Below are 26203 nucleotides of genomic sequence, written 5' to 3'. Positions count from 1 at the left end.
AGAGAAGCTTTATCATATATGCTATATTACCAAAAGTATTGGGACACCCCTCCAAGTCACTGGATTCAGGTGTTCCAATCACCTCCATGGACACAGGTGTATAAAATCAAGCACCTAGGCATGCAGACTGCTTCTACAAACATTTGTGAAAGAATGGGTCACCCTCAGGAGCTCAGTGAATTCAAGCGTGGTACCGTGATAGGTTGCCACCTGTGCAATAAGTCCATCTATGAAATTTCCTTGCTACTAAATATTACACGAGCCGAGCAGCTGCATCCAAGCCTTACATCACCAAGTGCAATGCAAAGTGTTGAATGCAGTGGTGTAAAGCACACCACCATTGGACTCTAAACCAGTGGAGTTGTTTTCCCTGGAGTGATGAATCACGCTTCACTGTCCGGCAATCCAATGGACTTGTCTGGGTTTGGCAGTTGCCAAGTGTAAAGTGTGGTGGAGGAGGGATTATGGTGTGGGGTTGTATTTTTAGGGGTTGGGCTTGGCCCCTTATTTCCAGTGAGGGGAGCGCTTAAGGTGTTAGCATACCAAGACATTTTGGACAATTTCATGCTCCCAATGCACAAAGCAAGGTCCATAAATACATGGATGAGCGAGTTTGGGGTGGAGGAACTTGACTGGCCTGCACTGTCCTAACCTCAACCCGATGAATTAGAGCGGAGAGTGCGAGCTAGGCCTTCTCGTCCGACATTATATATATACATATATTGCGATGTCCAGACGTCCTTATATTGACATTGTTTTTATGATTTTTGTTCATATGACTATGTACACACTGTGGGTATTGAGCACTGTGCAGTATAAAATATTTTTCATGTACTGAAAATATAAGCCTTGTCTGCAGTCAGATTAACCACTTGTCCCATATAGGGGGGTTTACCCTCTGTATGTGACTTTTTTGTTTTGGTTTGATTATGGTTTAGACGGCAACACTAATATAGTGATAAGGCAGTCAGCGCTTTGATAATCCCCCCCCCTCCCTTTTTGTATAGTTCACTCTATGGTATAAAACTGGGATGCCAAAGTTCATGTGCGTGTAAAGGTAGGCGTCCCAATACTTTTGGCAATATAGTGTATGTGCCTGCATATGTGGGAAATCTAAAGTAAGAATACAAGTATCAAAAACCATCAGTCAACATGCATATGAAGTAAGAAAACAGCCCTCAATTTCATGATACAGTCAAGAGCATACAAGGTACAGACACATGGATCTTAAGAGTAGAAAAGAGAGCACAGCATATAGCTATGCATCAAGGGTGGGATATTAACATAGATAATCCTATAAAAAGAGCACCTCTGAGATTTAGTATAATAATAGATCACAAAGAGTATAACCAGGTGCAGCACAAGAGGAAGGGGTGAAAAGAAAAGAAAAAAAAATAAGGGGGGAGGGGCGGGGGAAGGAAGGTCATGAGTAGCTATAAAGACAGCAGATAGCAAAAAAAGCGCTTGAGAGGATCCTGAAACAACCCACCAGGTTAAAAAAAAACGGTGGAGGTAAACACATCTAAAGTCGATGAATACCAGAAATGGTTCAGGACAGTCCAAATGAGATTGTGAGAGTCAGATGTATCTTCGTCCCAAACTATCATGTTCTCCAAATATTCAATTTGATTAATTTCGCAAGCGGCTTAGGTCGGTGGGTCAGACTGGCGCCAGCATCTGGCAATAACAGATCAAGCAGCAGTTACAAAAAATCTTAGACTCTTTTTGATCTATTTGAAAGAGACTGGCACTAAGGAAAAAACCGTGAGCTGGGGCTTGTTTGGGTATGTATCACCCATCAAGTCAGTGAACAATCGCAATAACTTTTCCCAAAAAGGGGCAATAAGTGGGCAAGTACCCCAGATATGAGTCATATTGCCAGGAGCCCACAAACATAACCAATATAGGTCAGGCATGGTAGGATCAATTTTATTAAGAATAAAGGGGCAGCAATACCACCTGCAGAGTATACAATAGTTTTGTTCTTGGGAAATGGAAGATGATGAAAGCTTGTAGGATAATGCAAAGATTTTAGGATACTCCAGTTCATCTGATGGTATATTCAATTTCTGCTCCCATTTGGATAGAAATTAGTGATATCAAAAGACTTGATATGTGGGTGGTTTAGTCAGGACATCAAAAGAGGAGTATTATTAAGGCACAGAACAACATTTTCCTAGAAATTCTGAATGTTCAGGTAGACATTTATATAGCACTATTAAAGTGTACGTAAACCATAAAAACAACTTTTCTCATTTTCTCTGTTTCCATCTGGTAAATATAACGCTGAAAGTGTTTTATCTGTTTAAGTATTAAAAAAAATAATGATTTTTAAGAAATTTTGTGAGCAGATAACTTCCTATGCTCTCTTCCTGTGTGCAAAGATGGGTTATAGAGATGAGGAGGGGGGAGGCAGAGGAGGAGAGGTTTGTGTTGTTTGTAATCCATTAGAAGTGAAGTAAAGTTTTGAAAGGATGGGAGCACCACACAAGCTTCTATAGTCGTTTAAAATATTTTTATATATTTTGTAACAGTCATTACCAGGGCTTTTTTTCAGGAGGAACATGGTGGAACTCTGCTCCGCCGCCTCCAGCAATGACCCTGTTTTACTGTCACTTGTAAACACAGAAGCCCAGCTTCTGTGCTACAAGTGACAGCACGCTTTTCCTGCCAGCTCCTTCAGAATGGGACTCAGGCACTACACAACACTCAGGGCAGACACCGAGGGGCACACTGTGTTTAAGGGCTTTAGAGAGGGCATCCCATGCTGGCTGAGAAACGTGGAAACTTGGCTTGGATGCCAACACCCCCTAACGGATGATCTTACTGCTGCTGTCCAGTTGTTGAGAAGCGGAGTCATAAATGGACTATGTGGGACACTAAGACCAGTGGTGAGCAGTGGGGGGAGGGGGTTGAGGGCAGTGGAGGAGGACAAAGTTAAAGCATCAACATGCAGACCTTCGCTGTTGTGGATTAAGGGTAAGGAGGAGTTTAAAGAGGATCTGTGAGAGAAGGCTGCAGAGATGGAGCATTGGATATGGGGGCAGAAGTGCCATCTCTACTTAGCAATCCCCTGATCCCTGCACACTGGATGCAGTGCATTCCTAACTGCAACTCTGTACCTAAAACCCTCCTTAACCCAGCACTCTGTGTATTCTGCAGTTCTGATCCCATCACTCTGTGTAGAATGTACCCCTAATCCCTGTAGAGGATCATAGAGGGGCATAGCTTTGTAGTTTACAGAAGATAGCTGAGAAAGCTTACTATGTCTGAGATTCTAGTATTGTCCACAGAAAGTTATAAACAATCTCTATCACAATCAACAGGTATTTTTCTGTACTTGAAAAATGTACTTCGCCTTTAGGAAGAAAATGAATGCTGCTGCCACATAAAAGGTCTTAAAAACTGCAATAAATTACATTTTTGTTCTTGGGTTTAGGTAAACGTTAAACCTTAAATTCTGCATTCTATATCCGTAAACAACTCCAGCAACAGATCAGATACTCAAACTTACTAAGTAGTATAGCTTAATAGTGGCTTAGATTTCCTAGTGATAGCCAACCATTGCGAATGGTTCCACAATCAGTCACAACAGAAAAGCCATTAATAATGATTGACTTTATATATACTCTTTATTTTGTATTGTCTTCAGCGACAATGTCTATTATTGTAATAGTAAAATGTTTCTGGAACAGCACCACCTATCACGAAGAATTACCTTTTAAGTCATTTTGGACATTATCCATTACCTTTGAAATAATTGGCTGTGTAGTTGTCTTTAGATAATGAGGAATGATCACTAGCTTGAGGCTGTGCCTTAAGACCTGACTGGCACATAGAACTGGTTCTAGACACTTGTATTCTAAGAGCGTTAAATTAGAACAGAAACAAAGGGAAATGTACAGTAGATATTGTCTGTCTTTATGGAATAAATACAATAAAACAGCAAAGTCTCAGTAGACCAGATAAATGTAATGAATGCAAACTTGCAGTTTACATTTTTTTAAGTGCAGCTGGCATGAAGGACAACATAATACTAAACAACTCTCAAGATAATTAAAATGACAAATGTTTAGGCATTCTCATGTTTATTTTGTTTGTATTGGTATGACACAAAAAAGTAGAGACACAAAAAGCCAAATCTGGCACATTTGATACTCATGTACACGAAAGCCAGTTTGGTGGATTACTAACATTTGCATATGTGTTGAGCTGTGGAAAGACGTTGGATCACCCAGATGAACCCACAAAAACACAGGGAGTACCTATCAATTTTTTGCATATAATGCCCCTGATAGGTTAGAGACTGAGTCACAAGGCATGATTGCCAACCACATACAGATAGTGATTCCCGTCTGGAATTGGGGTAGTTACCTGGTTATCATGGTGGTAAACCTGCTTGTTGTGCACGTGGTAAACAGGTGTGATTATGTATTTGATTTCATTTGCATTCAAGGGTGTTTGTGCACTAATGTGCACAAACACCTGTGAATGCAAATTGAATCAAATTCATAATCACATCTTTCTACCATGTGCACTTTAAAGTCAAGCTCTTTCTGTGTATTACAAGAACACCCCTCATCCCCGTCCATCTTTTTTTAATGGAGATGTGGGTTGTTCTGTTGTACTAACACACTTTCTGTCCTTGAATGACAATACTGTTTCTCCTCATAGATGCAGTAAAGTGAGCGATGTCTCTCTAGAACAGGAGGTGTGTTACTGGCAGGTTCACCAGGAAAAATAAAGTAATGAAAACCTGAAAAATGGTACCACATCGGACTAAAAAGCTGTAACGTTATGACCTTGTTCTTGAGTTTACATGCACTTGTTCTTAAGCACTGTATACCATGCATGTTATAGTTTCAGCAGTACTTCCCTTTAATTATTTTTCTGAAGATAAATTTTGCCATAGTCAGCTAAATCACATTGTCTGATACTTTTATTTTGCCTTTCCAGTTACGAGAACTGGTCAGTATGTGCATTTACCCTGATCCAGACCAAAGACCAGATATTGGCTACGTCCATCAAATAGCAAAACAGATGCATGTGTGGACTTCTAGCACATGAAGCCAAAAGGAGGAGCCTGTGGAGGAAGATCCAATCTTTAAACCTTACTTGAATGCTACTTCTAAGAAGCAGATGTTCCAGGAGTTCCAGGAAGAGCGGAATCTTCTGAATTCAGTGACCTAGCTACACAAGGACTTGTAGGCCAGGTTTCAGGTGTCACTTCCTGGTGACAACACATTTCTAATGGATTGCAGACGTTACACATTGCCGTTATAGATCGTATGAAGGGAGTTGTGTGCGATTTAGATTAGATCAAGATGATATAGGTGCATTCAGGAAAGCACCAATCGTAATCCAAATGTGAAAATTAAAAAAAATTCCTCTGGTTATCTTCTTCTAGTGAATATACAAACCATTTTTATAGATTATGCCGCTTTAAAAGTCATCTGCTGTAGTACACGCACAGCAGCCAAAATTGCCTACCTTGCTACAAACTTTTTCCTATTTTCAAATAATTGCTTGTACATTTGTTGTTAGCAGATTTTTAAAAGGACAGAAATTAGTTTAGAAAGTTTTTTCTTGGGGAATGGGGACAAGGAATAGTAAGAAAACAAAGAGGATAGTGCTTTTTTTGCTGTTATTGATTTTCCACTGCATATCAGTGCTCTGTGTCTCAATATGTCATAACAGCTTTGATGGCAAGTTTTGTTTATTACCAAGAAAGATTTTTTTTTTTTCCGAAAACTTCAGTATATTAACTATAAAAGCAGTGCCATCCTTGCAACATGCACTGCCAAATGAGTAAGGACTGTTAATATCGCTTTTGTATTAACTGTGAAAGATAATTTCTAAATGTGGAATTTAGAGGAAAGTTCTGCAGTCTGAAAGAGTCCCTCAAACTTCATTCTGTATTATTTTCAAACTGAGAAAATGAATTGATACAAAGATGTTGAGGAACCACAAGCACTCCACAGGTTTTTGGAGCAACAGAGCTGCAGGTAACATTGGCCAGCTGCAGAACACAAGATTCCACAATGGAACGCTGCTATAGACGTTTATATAAAAAATAACTGCTGTTACAGTATTTGCTCCATGGTTAATAGTATATGGCTTTCTCAAGCAGGCGTTATTTTGTGGTTGGAAAACAATGTCGGCCAATAAACTTTTTCTCCAGAATTCATATATTTTTTCCAGTGAGGGCTAAAATATGGGAGATTCCACTGCTCTTTTTTTTTTTTTTAAAAGCTAAAGTAGTAATGTAATAATGGCTCCCCTACCTAAAAAGTCATTGGCCCAGAATAAGTATGGAAAAAGAATGGGGGAGATTTAGTAAAACAGATGCACTCGGAATCTGGTGCAGCTGTGCATGGTAGCCAATCAACTTCCAACTTCAGATCGTTCAATTAAGCTTTGGCAATAAAACCTAGAATCTAACTGGTTTCTTTGCAGAGTTGCATCTAATTTTGCACTCTCCAGTTTTAGTAAATAAACCCCTATGATGGCAGAAAAAGTCTGTCCTTTTAAACTTTTTTTTTAGACCTATGGTAATCCCAAGTAATTTTATATAACCACATAGGAAAAACAAAAAGAACAAAAAATGCCTGCATACACAGAAATGTAAAAATGTTTTTTTGGAAAACTTGCTCATATAAAAATCTGGAAACACCCAATTATGTACATAGAAATACAAATGTATGCCTTTTCTCTTTGCAAATGCCCCAAATGAAATGTCTTATAGAGTAACACCACTGAATTGAGGGTATGTTAAAATTCCCAGCGGACTTAATTTCCACATATATTTATAGAAATAGCAAAATTTTAATCTTGATGTTGCTTGCTGAGCATCATCCTACAGTACATTCATAAAGTATTCACTTTTTAAATTTTGTTATGTTGAAGTCTGATGCCACAGTTGTTCAAATTAATTTTTTCCTCATTAATCTACGCTCTGTACCCCATAATGACACAGTGAAAACCAAATATTAGAAATGTCCGTGAATTTATTAAAAAGAAAAACTGAAATTTCACAGATAATTAAGTATTCAGACCTGTTACTCAGCACCTTTGCCCGCCTGGATTGGGAGATTGTCTGCCATTCTAAATTGCAAATCCACTCAAGCACAGTCAGACTGGATGGAGACAGTCAGTGGACAGACATTTTTAGATCTCTCCAGAGGTGTTCAATAGGGTTGAAGTCAGGACTCTGACTGGGCCACTCTAGGACATTCACAGAGTTGTCCCTAAGCCACTCCTGTGTTGTCTTGGCTGTGTACTCAGGATCATTGTCATGTTGAAAGATGAACCTTCAGCCCAGTCTGAGCGCTGTGGAACAGGTTTTCTTTGAGGATGTCTCTGTACTTTGCTTCATTCAGCTTTCCCTCAACCCTGACCACTCATAGCGTTTAGAATTGAGGCCTAACAGTTCAAACTTGGTATCATCGGAGCAGAGAATCTTGTTCCTCACAGTCTTAGCCACTCTGCCATAAAGCCCAGATCAGTGGGGAGCTGCAGTGATGGTTTTCCTATCTCCACATAGGGTCTCTAGAGCTCAGTCAGTGACCATCAGGCTCTTAGTCACCTCTCTTACTAAGGCCCTTCTCCCCTGAATGCTCAGTTTTTGCTGGGTAACCAGCTCTTGGAAAAGTCCTGATTGTGCCCAACTTCTTCCATTTGAGAATTATGGAGGCCACTGTGCTCTTGGGAACCTTCAGTGCAGCAAAATTTCATTGTAGCCTTCCCCAGATCTGCACCTTGAAATAATCCTGTCTCTGAGCTCTGCAGGCATTGCCTTCAACCTCATGGCTTTTACTCTGATACAGTATGCATTGCCACCTGTGAGGAATTTTATAGAAGTGTATACAAAAGAGAAAAGGGATGGGGAGAGAGGCGCCAAGCCACCGCTAGAGTAGCAAATTTTATTGAATGAAAAAGGATATAAATTGCAATAGTTATGCACTCAAAAACATCAATGGTAAGGAGCATTGAAGAGTCCAGTCCACATTGTGACGGACGCGGCGTCAGACCCCCAGCCCTTCTCACCAACTCGTGACCGAAGGACTAGCCAATCTAAAATCGCGATGTCACGTGCGTAACAATGCTACGCTCAGCTGAACCCTGCACAAAGATTTTCCAGCTAATGGACCACAATCTATGTACCTGCAGCCTGAGAGCGATTGTTACTGGGTCAGGTTAATTACGCAATTAACCCTTCACACTGCCACCACCCCCTTTTTGTACAGAGGAGGAGGAAATTCGCCAATATTAGCAATAACACTCTGATGTTTGAATAATCGTCTGTATACACACTGTCACTGCAGGCAGATGTATATAGAGGTTTAAAACGCACAGTAGCGCTCTTCAGAGACAGGGATTCTTAGCTTGCATTAAAGAGCTTTAGAAACAGTTCAACACTTTTCAGAAAATAAGATTTATTACTAAAAAGGTCAAAATGGTGCAATAAAAGTATTTAAAGAAAAAGATGTAGCCAATATATATATATATATATATATATATATATATATATATATATATAAATACAGAGAGCAATACCACAACAGGGAGATAACAGAAAGAAATTTAGAGAGGTAAAATACTTGCCATCAGCCTTGGTTTAAGCAGCGTTCAAGTGTCAGAGCAAAAGGGTGCCTTTTCTCCCAACGTTGGTTCCTGATGTTAAAAATGGAGAATTCTTCAACTTACTTCTCTCAGGCCTGACAGCCTATTTTGTAGTAACTCAGTAGGGTGTCTCCTTAAAGCAGAGAACCAATCGCCTCATTTGGGGAGGGGTGTTTTAGGCGGGGAACTCCAGCTATGACCAAATCCCTCCCAAGTTATACCATGGTCAATAACCTTCCCTAAGAGCATGTAGCAGCCTAGCCACTAGTAGATTAATATGCAGAATGATATCCTGAACGTCCAGACATCAAACATGCCATACCTTACTATTTCAGCTAGAATTATATGGCTTTCTGCTCTCCTGTAGACTTTAACTAGAGGTGTAAGATATCAGGCGACTCACATTAAAATGAGCTATTCGAATATATGCTTTGTTTTATTGTAATTATTTCCTATCTTAAGATATGAAATTATATGGAAAAGTGGGTTTTAAATAGGATGTCTGTTTTACTGTTATCTTGGAATGTCTTTCATGTTCAGCAAAGGATTGGTTTATAGCTTTACGATCACCTCCAAGCAAGAGTCTCACAGACATACTGGGCCCAGGCTAATTGGGGTTTATAACCATGAAGCTATCCCGCTCTGCCTGATGCCTTGTGAACTCAGCATACATACAGACCACATTCCTGAGGGAGGGGGATTGGAGGGAGAGAGAATGATACAAGAAGGAGGATCTGTAGCAAGATGGAGGACCGCATCCATCTCTGTACGTACAATTGCTATACACATCATTGCTGTTGTCAGGAGTACAGTGAAGCGGAGGAAGAGATGCAAGCAAGCCGCCGGGGAGCCGCCTCTAGAGACCAGAGCTGTCAGAGAGCTATCATAGGAGCCAACAAACATCCAGGGTGTTATAACCAATGAGAATGAGTTTCGGAGGCCAAACCACGCCTCACATTTACCCTAACCTCCAGAGATTATATGCTCACTACCATTAACCCTATAGTGCCCAAAGCAATTGTCAGTATAGGCACAATGAGGGAGCAGAGCAGTAAAATGGTATTATAACAAAGGATTATACACTATAATTGAAGTTAAGTATAAATATTTAATATAAATAATGTTAAATATACATATTGTTGGTATCCCATCACATAGGTTTTTAAAGAAAACTGAATACAAGGATAAACATGATAAAATTGTAAAAAGTCACAAAAATAATACATTCTTATTCATATTTTCGTAATTTTTAATTTATCCTTGTATTCAGTTTTAACAACAGATGTGATGGGCTATTATTAAAAATGACAAAAATATTACATTCTATTCTTATTAATAGTAACTTTTTTTGCAATTTTTGATAGATATGATAGATTTTATATATATATATATATATATATATATATATATATATATATTTCTTATATATTTATTATCTATCTATATATATTTATTATCTATCTATATATATATTTATATATATTTATTTATTATCTGGGATATCATGTTTCGGTCCATCCACGCCGCCAGGTTGCACCTCAGACTGTCTAGGAGCTCAGTGATGCCCTGGGTCCAGATCTGGGAGGAAATATCCCAGGACACCATCCGTTGTCTCATTAGGAGCATGCCATGACATTGACATACAAGCATGACATGACATGACATACAAGCACGTGGGGACCATACAAACTACTGAGTACCATTTTGAGTTGCTGCAATTAAATTTCAGCAAAATGGACTAGCCTGCTGCATCATTTTTTCACTTTGAATTTCGAGGTGTCTTTGAATTCAGTCTTCTATAGGTTAATAATTTTAATTTCCATCAAACAATGGGGCATCCTTACGTTCCTAACACATTACCCAGTCCATATCAGTATAGATATCCAGCATATTTTTCCACATTAAGATCTGATGTGTTTTCAAAGTGTTGCTTTAATTTTTTTGAGCAGTGTGAATATATATATACATATACATACACATACATACACACATATATACACACACACGGTGTTCAAGTTAAACTGGGCTTTTAATTTTACAGGTATAAAAAGGAATGCTGGCGTGGTGGTACTACACACAGTAGTAAGTGCCAAGTGTGCCCTATTATATTACTTATAGGCGGCACTGCGAAGATGGCAGACAACCGTGTTAGTGCCTGCATGGAACTGCGTGTGGTGATTATGTTCCTTGTGAACGAAGGTGGAAAACATTTCAAAGATGGCCATAAGGCCGTCAGTGACGATCCTGGTCATGGTGGTTCCCAGCCCACAACAGACATTCCTGTGAACATTCAGAGCATGGAACGTCTGATCCTGGATAATCAATGCATAGCCTGTCGTTAGATTGCACATGAGACAAATCTTTCTGTGGGAAAGGGGAACACAATCATTCACAAACATTTGAAATTTTGAAAAGTTAGACAGCTTTCCGCTTTTGACCGGCACAGAAATGATGTGCATACGGGTCTGTGGGAAAAAAAAAAAAGGTCTGGTTTGATCACTAAGGGCAATCTGTTTCTGCAGGACAACACACAAGCTCTTACTGCTCACTGCACTACGTGCACATTACAGCAACTCTGCTGGGGGGTATTACTACATCCCCCTAACCCTCGGTTCACATTTGTGTGGGTGGTGCGCTGTGCGACCTGCAAAAATGCCTGCAGCTGCACTACCCACACAGAGGTATCCGGGACCCGCAGAATAGTGCCATTATTTCTAATGGTATGCCGCCTGCACTGGAAATCACAACCGTACTGGGAACCTTGGTTCCCATGTGGGTTGCGATTTCCTAAGTAGTGCAGGGACTTCTTCCCTGTGTGTCCCGGGGCACAGGAGTCCATTCAAGTGAACAGGCTCTTGGGGACTCACGCAAATCGCAGCCCGCACAGATGTGAACCAGGGTTTACAGCCTGGACCTCGCTCAGAGTGATTTCCACCTGTTTAGACCCCTAAAAGAGCTCTTTGAAGGTCAGAATTTCAGAGCAGTGCCAGTGAAGCAGGCTGTCTCAGGATGGGTTCAGGCATACTGACTAATCTTTCTATGCCAAAGCTTTCCAGGCATTAGATAAACGCTGGGGAACACCGTGTGTGTGTATATATATATATATATATATATATATATATGCACACACACACATACACACACACACACAGTTGTGTTCAAAATAATAGCAGTCAGACATCACTAACCTGATCAATCACTGTTTTTGGTAGAAATAATATTTCTACATGGCAAATAATTTACTAGCAGGTGTAGTAGAGTAATTGAAATCTAACAGACCCAACAGTCATGACATGCATGCTGCTGATTCTGTGTAATTGTATCACTAATTGAAAGAGGCATGTTCAAAATAATAGCAGTGTGGAGTTCTATTAGTGAGGTCATTCATTCTTTGAAAAACAGGTGGCAATTATTGCCCTTACTTAAGGAAGGAAGGCAGCAAATGTTGTACATGCTGGTTACAGTGCATTTCTGTCTGAAATTCTGAGGAAAATGGGTCGTTCCAGACATTGTTCAGAAGAACAGCGTACCTTGATTAAAAAGTTGATTGGAGAGGGGAAAACATATAAAGAAGTGCAGAAAATGATAGGCTGCTCAGCTAAAATGATCACAAATGCTTTAAAATGGCAACCAAAACCTGAAAGACGTGGAAGAAAGCGAAAAACTACCATCGAATGGATAGAATAGCCAAAATGGCAAGGACTCAGCCAACAATCAGCTCTAGGAAGATCAAAGAAGGTCTAAAGTTACCTGTGAGTACTTTTACAATTAGAAGACGCCTATGTGAAGCCAAGCTATATGCAAGAAGCCCCCGCAAAGTCCCACTGTTGAAAAAAAGACATGTGCTGAAGAGGTTACAATCTGCCAAAGAGCACATTGACTGGCCTAAAGAGAAACGGCGCAACATTTTGTGGACTGATGAAAGTAAGATTGTTCTTTTTGGGTCTAGTGGGCGGAGACAGTTTGTCAGATGACCCCCAAACACTGAATTCAAGCCACAGTACACTGTGAAGACAGTGAAGCATGGTTGGGGATGATATGGGGATGTTTCTCATACTACGGTGTTGGGCCTATTTATCACATACCAGGGATCATGGATCAGTTTGAATACATCAGAATACTTGAAGAGGTCATGCTGCCTTATGCTGAAGAGGAAATGCCCTTGAGATGGGTGTTCCAACACGACAACGACCCCAAACACACCAGTAAATGTGCAACATCTTGGTTCCAGACCAACAAGATTGACGTTATGGAGTGGCCAGCCCAATCCCCACAATCTTTCCCATGATTGTGATTCGTACTGAACCAGACTGGGAGACGATTTAAAGGCTCAGGAACCCTTTGCAGGTGTTATGGCTTAATTAGCTGATTAGAGTGGGACACTTTGAGCCTAGAATATTGCACCTTTTCACAATATTCTAATTTTCTGAGATTGTGGACTTGGGGTTTTCATGAGCTGTAAGCCATAATCATCACAATTATGACAAATCACGGCTTGAACTATCTTGCTTTGCATGTAATGAGTCTATCTCATATATTAGTTTCACCTTTTAAGTTGCATTACTGAAATAAATGAACTTTTGCACGATATTCTAATTTTTTGAGTTTCACCTGTACATCAAGTCGTGCTTGGTTAACTGCACTTTTTCTTCTTCCATTTCTAAAGTATCATAAATGGCTCTAATTAGTTTGTCTGCTTCCTCCAATGACAACTTGTATCTTGACGTTCCTACCTCTGGATCTTGACCAAAGTCAGATTCAGAAATTGAGCCCTCCTCTGGGTCACTATCTTCAATTCAGTTTTTTTCCTCTCACTTCCTCCGCTGAAGGACCTGGCAGGGAGACTGAAGCAATATTCGGAGTGGCTGATACTTTAGGGGAAGGCTTGTGCGTATCAGTCAATAAGGTTCTGAAAGTATGAAATGTTGCTGCTTAAATGTAGTGAGCAGATTGTTGTAAGCCAGGCAGACTTATCCTTTACTAGGTTGTTGACACAGCTGCGACATAGTGGCTTGCTCCAGGAAGAACATAATTTTGTAGCACAACTAGCATACTTTTTCTTTGCAACTGGGCCCCTTGTCCATGGCCCTCTATTTAGTGGCTTTGCTCCATGGACTTGGGAGACAACAACAACTGCATCCAGAATTGCCAGAATGCATTCCAACATTTCATAACTTCCCCTTGTAAAAAAAAAAAAAAAAAAAAAGTAAAAGGTGGTAAACACAATGCCTGCCTTTACCAGACTGGAGCTGACCCCAGATTCCCTGAAGCTTGAGTGGCCGACTCCATAGCCTCCTGCACCTTCACCACACAACGCAGCCTCTGCTGTACAGGATCATGGCTATAAAAAAAAGAAAAAAAAAAAGAAAAAAGGAGGCCAGTCATGGCCCCGAGGTCTAGAACCACTGATCTTCTGATCTTGGCACACAGTGATGAAGCACGTCCTCCGAAATGACCTCATCTCTGGATCTGACCGCAGTTCACACGTTTCCGGCGACTTAAAATTGCCATCCGGAACTCCAGCCACTGCGACATGGCCTCTCACCTTACCCTCTCCAGGTACACAGGGGGAAAATGGATTGGGAATCACTACTTTTGAAAGTAGTTTGTCTGCCGGCCTCAAGAAGGGAGAGGCAAAAAAAGCACCCACCCACAATTTCACTCTGCTCTTGACCATTCCTGAGTTGTGGCACATTCCACTAGTACATAATGGTTTCTGAAAAGACAATGTATCTTCTCTGGCCAGAGGAAACACAATAACTATGGGAGAAGCTGGGAGGTCTTCCTTTTATAATGTGTTTCCTGCCCTCGGGAAGGAGGAGCTACATCTCAGGGGATGTCCAGTTAGACGACTGGGGGGAAAAGTATTTTTGCTGTCCTGTCATAGTTTACTTTGGGGTCAATTCTTTAAGAGATAAATACCGCATGAATTTTTGAGTTAAAATAACTTATGTATTTATTTCACTCAATTCACTAAAAAAAAATTGTTTTTTTACAGAATGCATTAAATATTTGTTTTGCAATGTTTATCACTTAAATTTAGCGTTATTTTTAGCATTTTTTTTTAAAAAAATTGTTTACATGCTAACACTGCAGCAGAGTAAGAAATAAATGCACACAGAAATATAACAATAATAAATATTATGAAACTGTGAAAACATTCTAGTGTGCTTTCATTCACAGAACAATCTCCCTCTGGCAAAATATTACAATTTATTTTCATTCCTGAGCTTAGGACAGAACATTTGCACACTGATACATTGTATTAATTTAATTTACTGGCAAGTGTGGAGTTCCCTTCATCGTTACTTAGTACATTGCTAGAACATTGCCTGCCTACTGGTGAGTGATGAACACCACATTTTTGTGTTCTTGTAGTGAATTGAATGTTGATGATTTATCCTTTTTTTTTTTTTTTTTAGTATTTACATCACATTCAATATTTTACTTTGATGAATTGACTCTTACATGGCTTTTTTTCCTCAGAGAATAGGTGCAGGGATTCCAAACCTTTTGAGTCACCCCTAGTCTCTGCCTCCTAGCCACCTCCAAGCATAGTCTCATTAGTTCCAACCCCTAGCCACCTCCCCAGTACAGCCCCTTTTAAAGAATAGAGCCAAATATTTTGTGGTGCTAAGTAATTTGTATGTAATGTGTAAATAACAAGAAAAGCAGTAAAATACAGTAGATCCCCTGCAGCCAGAATCAATTGATCCCCCACACAACAATAGACTCCCCCAGCAACTGTGGACCCCCACAACAAAATACCACCCCAGCAACCACAGAACCCCCAGCAGCAATAATAGATCTTCAAGCAGCCAGCATCAATAGCCCCCCCAGCATCAATAGGCCCACCAGCATCCAGCAACAATAGATTCCTCCCACAACAGGAGGTCCCTCCTAGCAACAACTGACCAAAGCAACATAAATACAGCCCCATCAACAATAGACCCCCATGCACTGATAGATTCCCACCACTGACAATAGATCACCCAGCAGCCAGCATCAATAGATGCCCCAGCACACCCCAGCACCCCTTGCCATTACATTCAGTGCTGGAGGTGCCGGAACTGCGCTCCTCCGTGTTCCCACTGGTATAAAGCCCCGGATTCCTATTTTCTCATGCGATATTTATAAAAAAAAAAAAAAAAAAAAAGGGTCATGTGACTTTTATATTGCATGCAATAACCTTTAGTGAATTGACCCCTTTGTCTTAGCTGGCTATACATAGATCGAAATTTGTCTGGTTCAGCAGGGACCTGTCGAATTTTGATCCATGTATGAGCACAGTGGTTGAACAGAAGTCGATATACTGACTTACTTCTGTTCAAACAGCCTGTTGGAAAATTTCCTCTCGATCAGCACCACAGGCTACAGCCTTCGGTGCAGATCAGTGTATTCTAACGGCAGAGCGTCCCCGCTGTCAGAATACAAAGACACAGCAGTAAGATTTCCCCATCCACCTTCAATGTGTGGATGGGGGAATCTGGTCATTTCTTTTCGCTCAACCTGCTATTGGAAGAAAAAACTGACTCATCTATGGCCTTTGTAGCCTTAAAAACATTAACTAGCACTACCCCATTGAATGTGTGCTATTACTATGGTTTTATGTTATCAAACAAAAGTATTGACATAGGAGTGATCCCTGTAACTGTGCTGCATGGAGGATCCATTTTTAAAACAAACAAAAATGTGTTTTTACCTTTTGGATGCAGTGAGGAAAAGTAACGGTCTTCGTCAGTTTCCCTCACTGTGACATTAGAACAAAAAATGTGATAAAGCAGTTTTCACTTGCATAAAAAGAGACCGGCAGCAAAAAAACAACAAAAAAAACCCTAATAATTTTGTCACGTTAATGTAATTTTTTGTTCATGCCTGTGTTTGACTGCAGTTCAGCTCAAATAAAGCCCCATAAACGTAACAAAGATTTCTCTGCCTCACTTAACTTGACAGTGAATCTTTCACTTTATCCAGTTTGCATCCCACAAGAACTACAGTGCCTTGAAAAAGAATACAGTGGGGCAAAAAAGTATTTAGTCAGCCACCAATTGCGCAAGTTCTTGCACTTAAAAAGATGAGAGAGGCCTGTAATTGGCATCATAGGTAGACCTCAACTATGAAAGACAAAATGAGAAAAAAAAATCCAGACAATCACATTGGCTGATTTGGAAAGAATTTATTTGCAAATTATGGTGGAAAATAAGTATTTGGTCACCTACAAACAAGCAAGATTTCTGGCTCTCAGACCTGTACCTTCTTCTTTAAGAGGCTCCTCTGTCCTGCACTCATTACCTGTATCAATGGCACCTGTTTGAACTTGTTATCAGTATAAAAGACACCTGTCCACAACCTCAAACAGTCACACTCCAAACTCCACTATGGTGGAGACCAAAGAGCTGTCGAAGGACACCAGAAACAAAATTGTAGACCTGCACCAGGCTGGGAAGACTGAATCTGCAATAGGCAAGCAGCTTGGTGTGAACAAAGCAACTGTGGGAGCAATAATTAGAAAATGGAAGACATACAAGACCACTGATAATCTCCCTCGATCTGGGGCTCCACGCAAGATCTCACCCCGTGGGGTCAAAATGATCACAAGAACGGTGAGCAAAAATCCCAGGACCACACGGGGGGACCTAGTGAATGACCTGTAGAGAGCTGGGACCAACGTAACAAAGGCTACCATCAGTAATACACTACGCCGCCAGGGACTCAGATCCTGCAATGCCAGACGTGTCCCCCTGCTTAAGCCAGTACATGTCCGGGCCCGTCTGAAGTTTGCTAGAGAGCATTTGGATGATCCAGAAGAGGATTGGGAGAATGTCATATGGTCAGATGAAACCAAAATAGAACTGTTTGGTAGAAACACAACTCGTCGTGTTTGGAGGAGAGAGAATGCTGAGTTGCATCCAAAGAACACCATTCCTACTGTGAAGCATGGGGGTGGCAACATCATGCTTTGGGGCTGTATCTCCGCAAAGGGACCAGGATGACTGATCCATGTACAGGACAGAATGAATGGGGCCATGTATCATGAGATTTTGAGTGCAAACCTCCTTCCATCAGCAAGGGCATTGAAGATGAAACGTGGCTGGTTCTTCCAACATGACAATGATCCCAAACATACCGCCTGGGCAACGAAGGAGTGGCTTCGTAGAGGCATTTCAAGGTCCTGGAGTGGCCTAGCCAGTCTCCAGATCTCAACCCCATAGAAACCTTTGGAGGGAGTTGAAAGTCCGTGTTGCCCAGCGACAGCCCCAAAACATCACTGCTCTAGAAGAGATCTGCATGGAGGAATGGGCCAAAATACCAACAACATGTGTGCCAACCTTGTGAAGACTTACAGGAAACATTTGACCTCTGTCATTGCCAACAAAGGATATATAACAAAGTATTGAGATGAACTTTTGATATTGACCAAATACTAATTTTCCACCTTAATTTGCAAATAAATTCTTTCCAAATCAGCCAATGTGATTGTCTGGATTTTTTTTCTCATTTTGTCTCTCATAGTTGAGGTCTACCTATGATGCCAATTACAGTCCTCTCTCATCTTTTTGAGTGGGAGAACTTGCACAATTGGTGGCTGACTAAATACTTTTTTGCCCCACTGTATATACCCCTTGAAATTTTCCACATTTTGTCATGTTACAACCAAAATCATAAATGTATTTTATTGGGATTTTATGTGATAGACAAAGGGTTTTGAATAAAAAAACTCACCAAGCTCCGGGTAGCAAAATTTTGCAAGAGGTCCGATCTCATGTAGGCCCCTGTGGTACATTTTTGTGTGTGCAAAACCACGTGGTGTTGCTGTGCGATTAAAAAAAAAAAAAAAAAAAAAAAAAAAAAAAAGGGTGCGGGACTTCTTCAAGTTTCTAATAGGTAGTGCTGACCTACCCACAATGTGTGCACCAAATGCACTTGTACAGATCTGAACCTGTTCTTACATCAGTGTCCTCAATCCCCACTGCACATCACAGTCCCCTCCTCATTCACAGCAAGATCCCTCTTGATGAGTGTCCTCAGCTCTCCCTTTACATCACCCCCTCCACCCCTTTCACAGTAATGTTCTCAGACTTCCTTGGCATCAACCCCCCTCCACTGCAGAGTATTCTGCCTCTTTTTACATAACCCCCCACATTACTGTCCCCAGACCCCCCCCCATTACTGTCCTCAGCCCCCACATTACAGTATCAGCCCCTCCCATTTTAATGTCCTCAGCCCACGCACAGCACAGTCCTTAGCCTCCCCTTATCACTAATGTCCCTAACCCCTTTAACTCCACCCCCCACTGTCCTACCGTACACAGACAGTGATTGATTGCTAGGACTGCCCTTAATCCTAGCAACCAATCACCTGCTTGTTAATCTCGGGCAGCTCTCACCCTCCATCTAGAGGTGTCCTGCCTCCCACTGTCAGCTCTGTGAGGATGACCACAAGACAGCTCGGGGAAGAAAAAGCTCTCAAATGGCAGGACAGCATGGGTCTGGATGGGACAGTGACTAGGTTCGCATCCTGACCCTGGTCCGCCATTTAGTGATGCCTGTGATAGACCAACACAGCGGCACATAATTGTGAAGTGGAAAACGATTAATGGTTTTCAAAAATGTTTTAAATAAATATCTGAAAAGTGTGGTGTGCATTTGTATTCAGCTTCATTTACTCTGATACCCCTAACTAAAATCTAGTTAACCCAATTGACTTCAGAAGTCACCCAGTTAGCCAAGAGGCCCATGGTAACTCTGGAGGAGCTGCAGAGTTCCACAGCTCAGGTGGGAGAATCTGTCCACAAGACAACTATTAGTTGTGCACTCCACAAATCTGGCTTTTATGGAAGAAATCCAGTTTGCGAGAAACCATGTGGGGGACACAGCAAAAGTGGAAGAAGGTGCTCTGGTCAGATGAGACCAAAATGTTAGCATTTTGCTTTTAGGCCAAAAAGTATGTGTGGTGGAAAACTAACCCTGCAGATCGTCCTGAACACACCATCCTGAAACATGGTGGTGGCAGCATCATGTTGTGGGGATGCTTTTCTTCAGCAGGGACAGGGAAGCTGATCAGAGTTGATGGGAAGATGGATGGAGTCAAAGACAGGGCAATATTAGAAAACCTGTTCGAGTCTGCAAAAGACTTGAGAATGGGGCAGAGGTTCACCTTCCAGCAGGACAATGGCCCTAAACATACAGCCAGAGCTACAATGGAATGGTTTAGATCAAAGCATATTCATGTGTTAGAATGACCCAAAGTCCAGCCCTAAATCCAATTGGGAATCTGTGGCAAGACTTGAAAATTGCTGTTCACAGATGCTCTCCATCCAATCTGACAAAACGTAAGCTAATTTTCAAAGAAGAATGGGCAAAAATGTCACTCTCTAGATGTACAAAGCTGGTAGAGACATTCCCAAAAAGACTTGTAGCTGTAATTGCAGCAAAAGGTGGTTCCACTTCACAATTATGTACCACTTTGTGTTGGTCTATCACATAAAATCCCAATAAAAAACATTTGCACTTTTGGTTGTAACATGACAAAATGTGGAAAATTTCAAGTGGTATGAATACTTTTTCAAGGCACTGTAATTATTTATCAATAGGTGTGTCTTTTCAATAAAAACTGTTCACTTTTGTCAAGTTCTTCATAGATCAAGCTAGACATAATGCAGCACTGTAGCAACTACGATTATAAAAATTAGAAGTGTAGCTAAAAAGATTATGATGAGGTGGACTTTTATGGAGTACTACTTCTGGACCAATTAATAAGTTTAAAAAAAAAAAAAAAAAAAGCTAGTGAAAATAGGGAGATGAGAATTAATCAGGAATTTAGGTATAGTTAAAGCAGTATTAAACCCCAGACCAACAAATCAAAAATTAAATATATTGCAGTTTACCAGTCATTAGATGTGGTGGTTGCATTCGGTTTTTTCTTTCCCATGGTGATCTAGACAGTAATATACCTCCTATTACGCAGACACCATTCTGGATGAAGGTGCACAGGTGGCAGATTTGGACAGCAGCATTGTCAGTCTGGGAGAAGGGGTTTGTTAGAAGTACTAGCGGATTTGCATACACTAACGAATTGAAGCCAAACGCTGTCTAATTCCTTAAAATCAGTTACAGCAAACAGTTTTTTTCCTTTTTGGGAAAAAGATTTTACAAAAATAAAAAGCTGGTCATTCTAAGCACTCTGTCAGTGTTAAATGGTCTGCCTTTTCTATTGAAAAACAACAGACTTACTGGCTGGATCACAAGACAAAACTAAAAGACAGAAAGCCCAAATAAAGAAACTAATATATTCAGCACATCTAAGATATGCGATACAATAAATATTGAATACTACTTTAACCCTTTCACTGCCCGACCCTGTGCTCCACTTTTAAACTCAGACACCCAGACCATTTTTGCAGTTTTTCGATTGTTTTTCTTATTTTTCCCTTACAGCTTTCAGAGTTTGTAAACTCTCCTAATCATAAATTCTTAAAGCACAGGACCAGTAGAATAAAAGGTGCTACTGTTTTTTTAAGACCACCCAATATTTGTGCAAATGTTTATCAAAAAGGTATTTTTGCTAAAAATACACTAAAATCATTATTAGCAGATACAAAATTCCTGCTAAATATAAAAGCTTTACCCGTACTGAATAAATACTGTATTTGGCAATTTTAAATTGAGCCTGTCTGCAAAATGGTGAAAATTTAATGTATGCAAAAAAGTAATCAAATCTCTCTAAAAATCTGGAGGTTTTCATTTTTCACTTATGGCTCTGAGAGTTTGTAAAAGATCCCCTAAACCAGTGTTTCTCATCCTTTTTTCAGTCAAGCACCCTTTAAAATTTTACACAATCTTGAGGCACCCATTACAAAATGTAAAAAATGAAAAATCGTTTCACAGAATGCAGCAACATCAGCACATGTAGGACACCCAACTTCAGAGGTGATTAATTCTTCCAAAACAAATACACTTTTGCCCACTTGTACTGACTAGTATTCCATTTTTCTCTCCTCCCTCAGTTTCTCTTTTTCTCACCCAGCTAGTGTGACCCCACTGCTTATGGAGAGAGGCAAGGATGCTGTGCAGGTGCCCAATGTCTTTCTCATCAACTGATGACATCATTGGTTGCTATGTCGCCAGCGACAAGAAAGTTGCAATGGTGCACAATGAAAACCTGTGGTTTGTGCAACTAAAAGGCCTGCTGGCTTGTACACAATTTTTGGGTCATTTTTAGGCATTTTGCCAAGGCACCCCTGAAGCAACCTGGTTGAAAAAGGCAGCCCTAAACAATATATTTTCTGAAAGCACATGACCAGTAGAATAAAAAGAAGGCACTACTGATTTTTAAGGCCCAGTGATATTTGTACAAATGTTTATCAACACTAAAAAAAATTATTAGCAGATACAAACACAGCACATTTTACAATGTTCCTGCTAAATATTAAAGCTTAACAAGTATTGAGTTAATAAATAACAAATATTTGTAAATTTTAAATTGCACCCTTTTGCGAAATTTTGAAAATCGAACACACTCTAAAAATCCGGAGACCTAATTTTTCACTTACAGCTTTCAGAGTTTGTAAAAGACCACCCAAAACATATTTTCTGAAAGCACATGACCAGTAGAAGTGCTACAAATTTTTTTAGGCCCCACAATAGTTATGCAAATGTTTATCAAATTGCTATTTTCACAAAAAAACCCAACACGCAAAAATCCTTATTTAAACACAATACCACAGCACAACTTACACAATTCCAGCTAAATTTCAACTAAGGCCTTGTTCAGTGGGGTGTACTAAATCGTATGTCCATGGAGGGTCGTGTTTTCCAGCAAAGGGAAGCACAGGTGTTCTGTGCATCCTCATGCAGGCAGTCATATTCACATCAACTGGGATGCAGCAGCTGCAAAGAGAGATCTGTCATTAGTGCAAGTGTAGGTCCATGGCTCCAAAACGCAGACAGTGTGAGTTCAGGGACATACAACCACATGGATGTCAAGTTTGAAGAAGTGGTTGTGTTGACGCAGCCACTGCCTCCCAGTTGATGTGGATGGCACTAGCTTCATTTTTTCTTTCTGAATGGTACGCCCACGCATCTCAGCCCACGGTTGAGGGAATCGCATGGTCAAAAAGACCATATGGTTTCCCTGAGGAGGCATTTGGAAAAGGCATACACCTAGGTAACATTTATTTGTAATATTTTGATTTTTTTTTTTGGGGGGGGGGCTTTGGAGAGACATCAGGGGTCTAAACAGAGCTCTAATGTATCTCTTTTTTGAGACAGAAAGAGACTAAAGACAGTCCCTTTCTCTGCAGCCTGAGCGGCAATGTAGATGAATGGATAGCAGTCAGTATAAACTCCTATTCATTTATAAAATGAAACATAGTACACAGTGTTTACCATGTTTCATTCACAAACTGACACATAGTAAACACTAAACACTGATGAGTGCTCACAAAGAATAGCTTAAATGTATTTATAAACAAAAGTGTGGGCTGCAGTTTGTATTTATTAATAAAGTTCACCTAACACTACCCTTTCCCCAAATCCAACATGCTACTGTCCAAGGGTGGCTCTGTTGCTCCTACATATAGTGGCACTAACCACTGGGGTTTAGCTATGCTTTATGACCAGCAGTAAACTGGATCCTTGGTGCTGGTCACAGGTGGAGGTAGTCTGTTGTTGAATCTGGATGATAGAAAGTCTACATTCGATGTCCCCCATTTCTGACAGAACAGATCGAATGTGTGGTTGGGGGGGTTGTGATGTAGTCCCCTTTCCGATTGTCCACTCCTGGGATGTAGACTGCAGAGATTGCTGAACAGTGAGTTCTTGTGCATTTTCTAAGCTCCTGGATGTTGATGGGGAGCTTGGCTCATCTTTAGGACATGGGGGACCAGAACACTCCTCCCCAACCTGAAAGACTGGCATCTATTATCACTTTCCAGTGAGATGGAAGGACTTCCCTATTTTTAAGGCTGGGTTGGAGATCGACCAAGTTAGGGGATTCCTTGCTTGGCTGAATAGGAGCATGGGTAGGTCGAGAGAAAGCACATGATCTTCTGCTTGAAAGGTCTCTAAGAAAATTAGGTGAACAGTACAGCCTCAAAGGAGGTTACCATGAGGCCTAGGACTTTCATGGAGATTCTCACTGTGGGATGTCTCTTTAACCACTAGCCTACAGGGCACTTATGCCCCCTTCCTGCCCAGGCCAATTTCCAGCTTTCAGCGCTGTCACACTTTGAATGACAATTGCGCAGTCATGCAACACTGTACCCATATGAAATTGTTATCATTTTTTTGTGACAGATAGAGCTTTATTTTGGTGATATTTAATCACCTCTGGGTTTTTAATTTTTTCTTAAACAAACCAAAAACCCCTGACAATTTTGAAAAAAAAACAAAACGCTTTTTTCTTAGTTTGTTAAAAAATTTTGCAAATAAGTGATTTTTCTCCTTCACTGATGTGCGCTAATGAGGCTGCACTGATGGGCACTGATGGACACTGATAGGTGGCGCTGATGAGGAGGCACTGGTAGGCGGCACTGATGGGCATTGACAGGCATCACTGATGGGCACTGAAAGGCAGCACTCATATGGCACTGATGCACACTGATAGGCAGCACTGACTGGCACTGATAGGTGGCACTGAAAGGCAGCTCAGATGGGCACTGATATGTGGCATTTTGCACTGGTAGGCACTGATGTGGCATTTCCCTATTTACATGTGATCAGCTGTGATTGGACACAGCTGATCACATGACCGAGCCAACATCTTCGGCTTTCTGTCGATCGGTGATCCGCTGTGCCTGAGGGACACAGCGCACCACCGATCGCTGCACGCTCCCAGAGCCGCGCATGCGCGGTTAGAATGGGAGCACATCATATGACGTCCTCCCAGAACGAGAGAACCGGCTTGCGCCCGTCATTGTACTATATGGCAGTTAAAATTAGTTTTCGATTGTGAGCTTCAAGAGACAATTTTCTTTTTTGGAAAAAGGACCTTTGTTTGTGAATTGTTCAGTATCAGACCAAAGTATTCAAGGTAAAGGGAAGACTAAGAGCAGATTTTTGAAAACTGATCACCCAGCAGAAAGCCTGGAGAATCTGAACTGTCCTGTTGATGTTTGCAAACCACTAGAAAGGAGATTAGCCCTTCAGGAGGAGGTTGTTTAGATAACCTGTGACCTGGATGCCCTAAGTTCTGAGAAGGGAAAGAAGAGGAGCTAGAAGATTTGCGAATTATGTGAGAGCAGAGGATAGCCCAAAAGACAGTGTGACAAACTGGAAATGACGGTCTACCACTGCAAGGCACAGAATGTGCTGGTGAGGTGGATCAGAATCATTATACTTTATTTATAAACAGGAACATGCAGATAGGCACCTTGGAAGTCTAGAGGCCAGGTATTTCCTTGTCTCAGAGTGAGAATAAACAATCTTGCAAAATTCATTTGAATTTTTTAACCTGAAGGTATTTGCTGGGTGATTTTAATTTCAGAATCCTCACTCCTGTATCTGGGAAATGGTCTGTGTGTCCCAACTCTTATGCCAAAAGAAAGGGCTGAAGTTAGGTTTTGAAGATAAAGGTACCCTGGTGTTTGAGAAGAGAGGCTCTTGAAGAGGAGGGTTTTGGAATAGTCCGCTGGAAAATCTTTGATGAATTTGTTAAGTGCCATCAAAAAAGACATCTGTTTTGTATAGGGCATGTGAGGTGCTTTTTGCAGGCAGCTTTAGCTGTCCAGGCTGTTAGCCACAACAATCTATGGATGTGAAAGGAAATTAAAGCCATTCAAGAAAGTCATCCAAGTGGTTGAATTTTGGCACCCAGTTTGAAACGTTTATACTGCAAAGTGAACACATTGCAAACACAGCCCATATTTTACAGTAACCTCAGACACAGGGTGACCCTGTAGGTAAGTAATATTTTTGCTTGGGTAGTGTCCAAGATCAGCTCCAAGTACTCCAGGTGATAGGAAGGCTGAAGAACAGACTTCATTAAGTTGATCAGCCATCCAAAGGTTTAAGGAAATTAATCACTTTTTAAATGTGACTGTTGCAAAATCTTGTGATCTTGTTGCAAAAGGTCTTCCAGGTTCCACAGCAAAACATTGGAATCGCTGGAGTTCAGAAAAGATAGGAAGGATGATATGCATCTTGGATACCCACTGATGCCAGATATTCCCTATGATCTGAAAGATGAGATAGCATATTGCAAACTCCATGCAAAATTTGGGGACACACATATGATTGGACCCACAAGTCAATAACAGCTCTGATCCAGACTAGCACAAATGCTAGCAGACATTCCCCAAATCCGGAAGTAAGGGCGACTCTTCATCGTGAGGAGGGCTTCTAGGTAGGCCTGCAACTAATGGATGGACCCGCTTTTGTCTTGTGGTTAGAAGAGGAGGTAGCTGTAATAGCTCTCACCTAGTAACAATATTGATCTATCAAGGAATTCCCCAGTGTTCACCATTGAAGAGCATGTGCAATATATTATGAAAAAGAAAAAAAAAAAAAACATTCAGCAAGCAGCTTCTGTAGAACAGACCTTTAACCACGTAATTCTGCATATATGCAAAAAAGGTCATTCT

General features: G+C 40.8%; 1 protein-coding gene across 1 annotated transcript in view; it reads left to right on the top strand.

Moving 5' to 3' along the window:
• The window catches only part of LOC149474727 (serine/threonine-protein kinase Nek6), a 281492-nt gene extending 272443 nt beyond the window's left edge, over positions 1-9049 (top strand). Inside the window, exon 10 of the mRNA XM_089667137.1 lies at positions 4957-9049. Within this exon, the coding sequence (XP_089523263.1) occupies positions 4957-5067 (111 nt within the window). The 3' untranslated portion in view covers positions 5068-9049. The remainder of the gene's footprint in view (positions 1-4956) is intronic.
• The last annotated feature ends 17154 nt before the right edge of the window (positions 9050-26203 follow it).

The sequence above is a fragment of the Staurois parvus genome, unplaced genomic scaffold (genome assembly GCF_062004578.1).
Source record: "Staurois parvus isolate SC_StPar_1 unplaced genomic scaffold, SC_StPar_1.0 ptg000002l, whole genome shotgun sequence".
Taxonomy (NCBI): domain Eukaryota; kingdom Metazoa; phylum Chordata; class Amphibia; order Anura; family Ranidae; genus Staurois; species Staurois parvus.
This window is presented reverse-complemented; position numbering and strand designations above follow the sequence as displayed.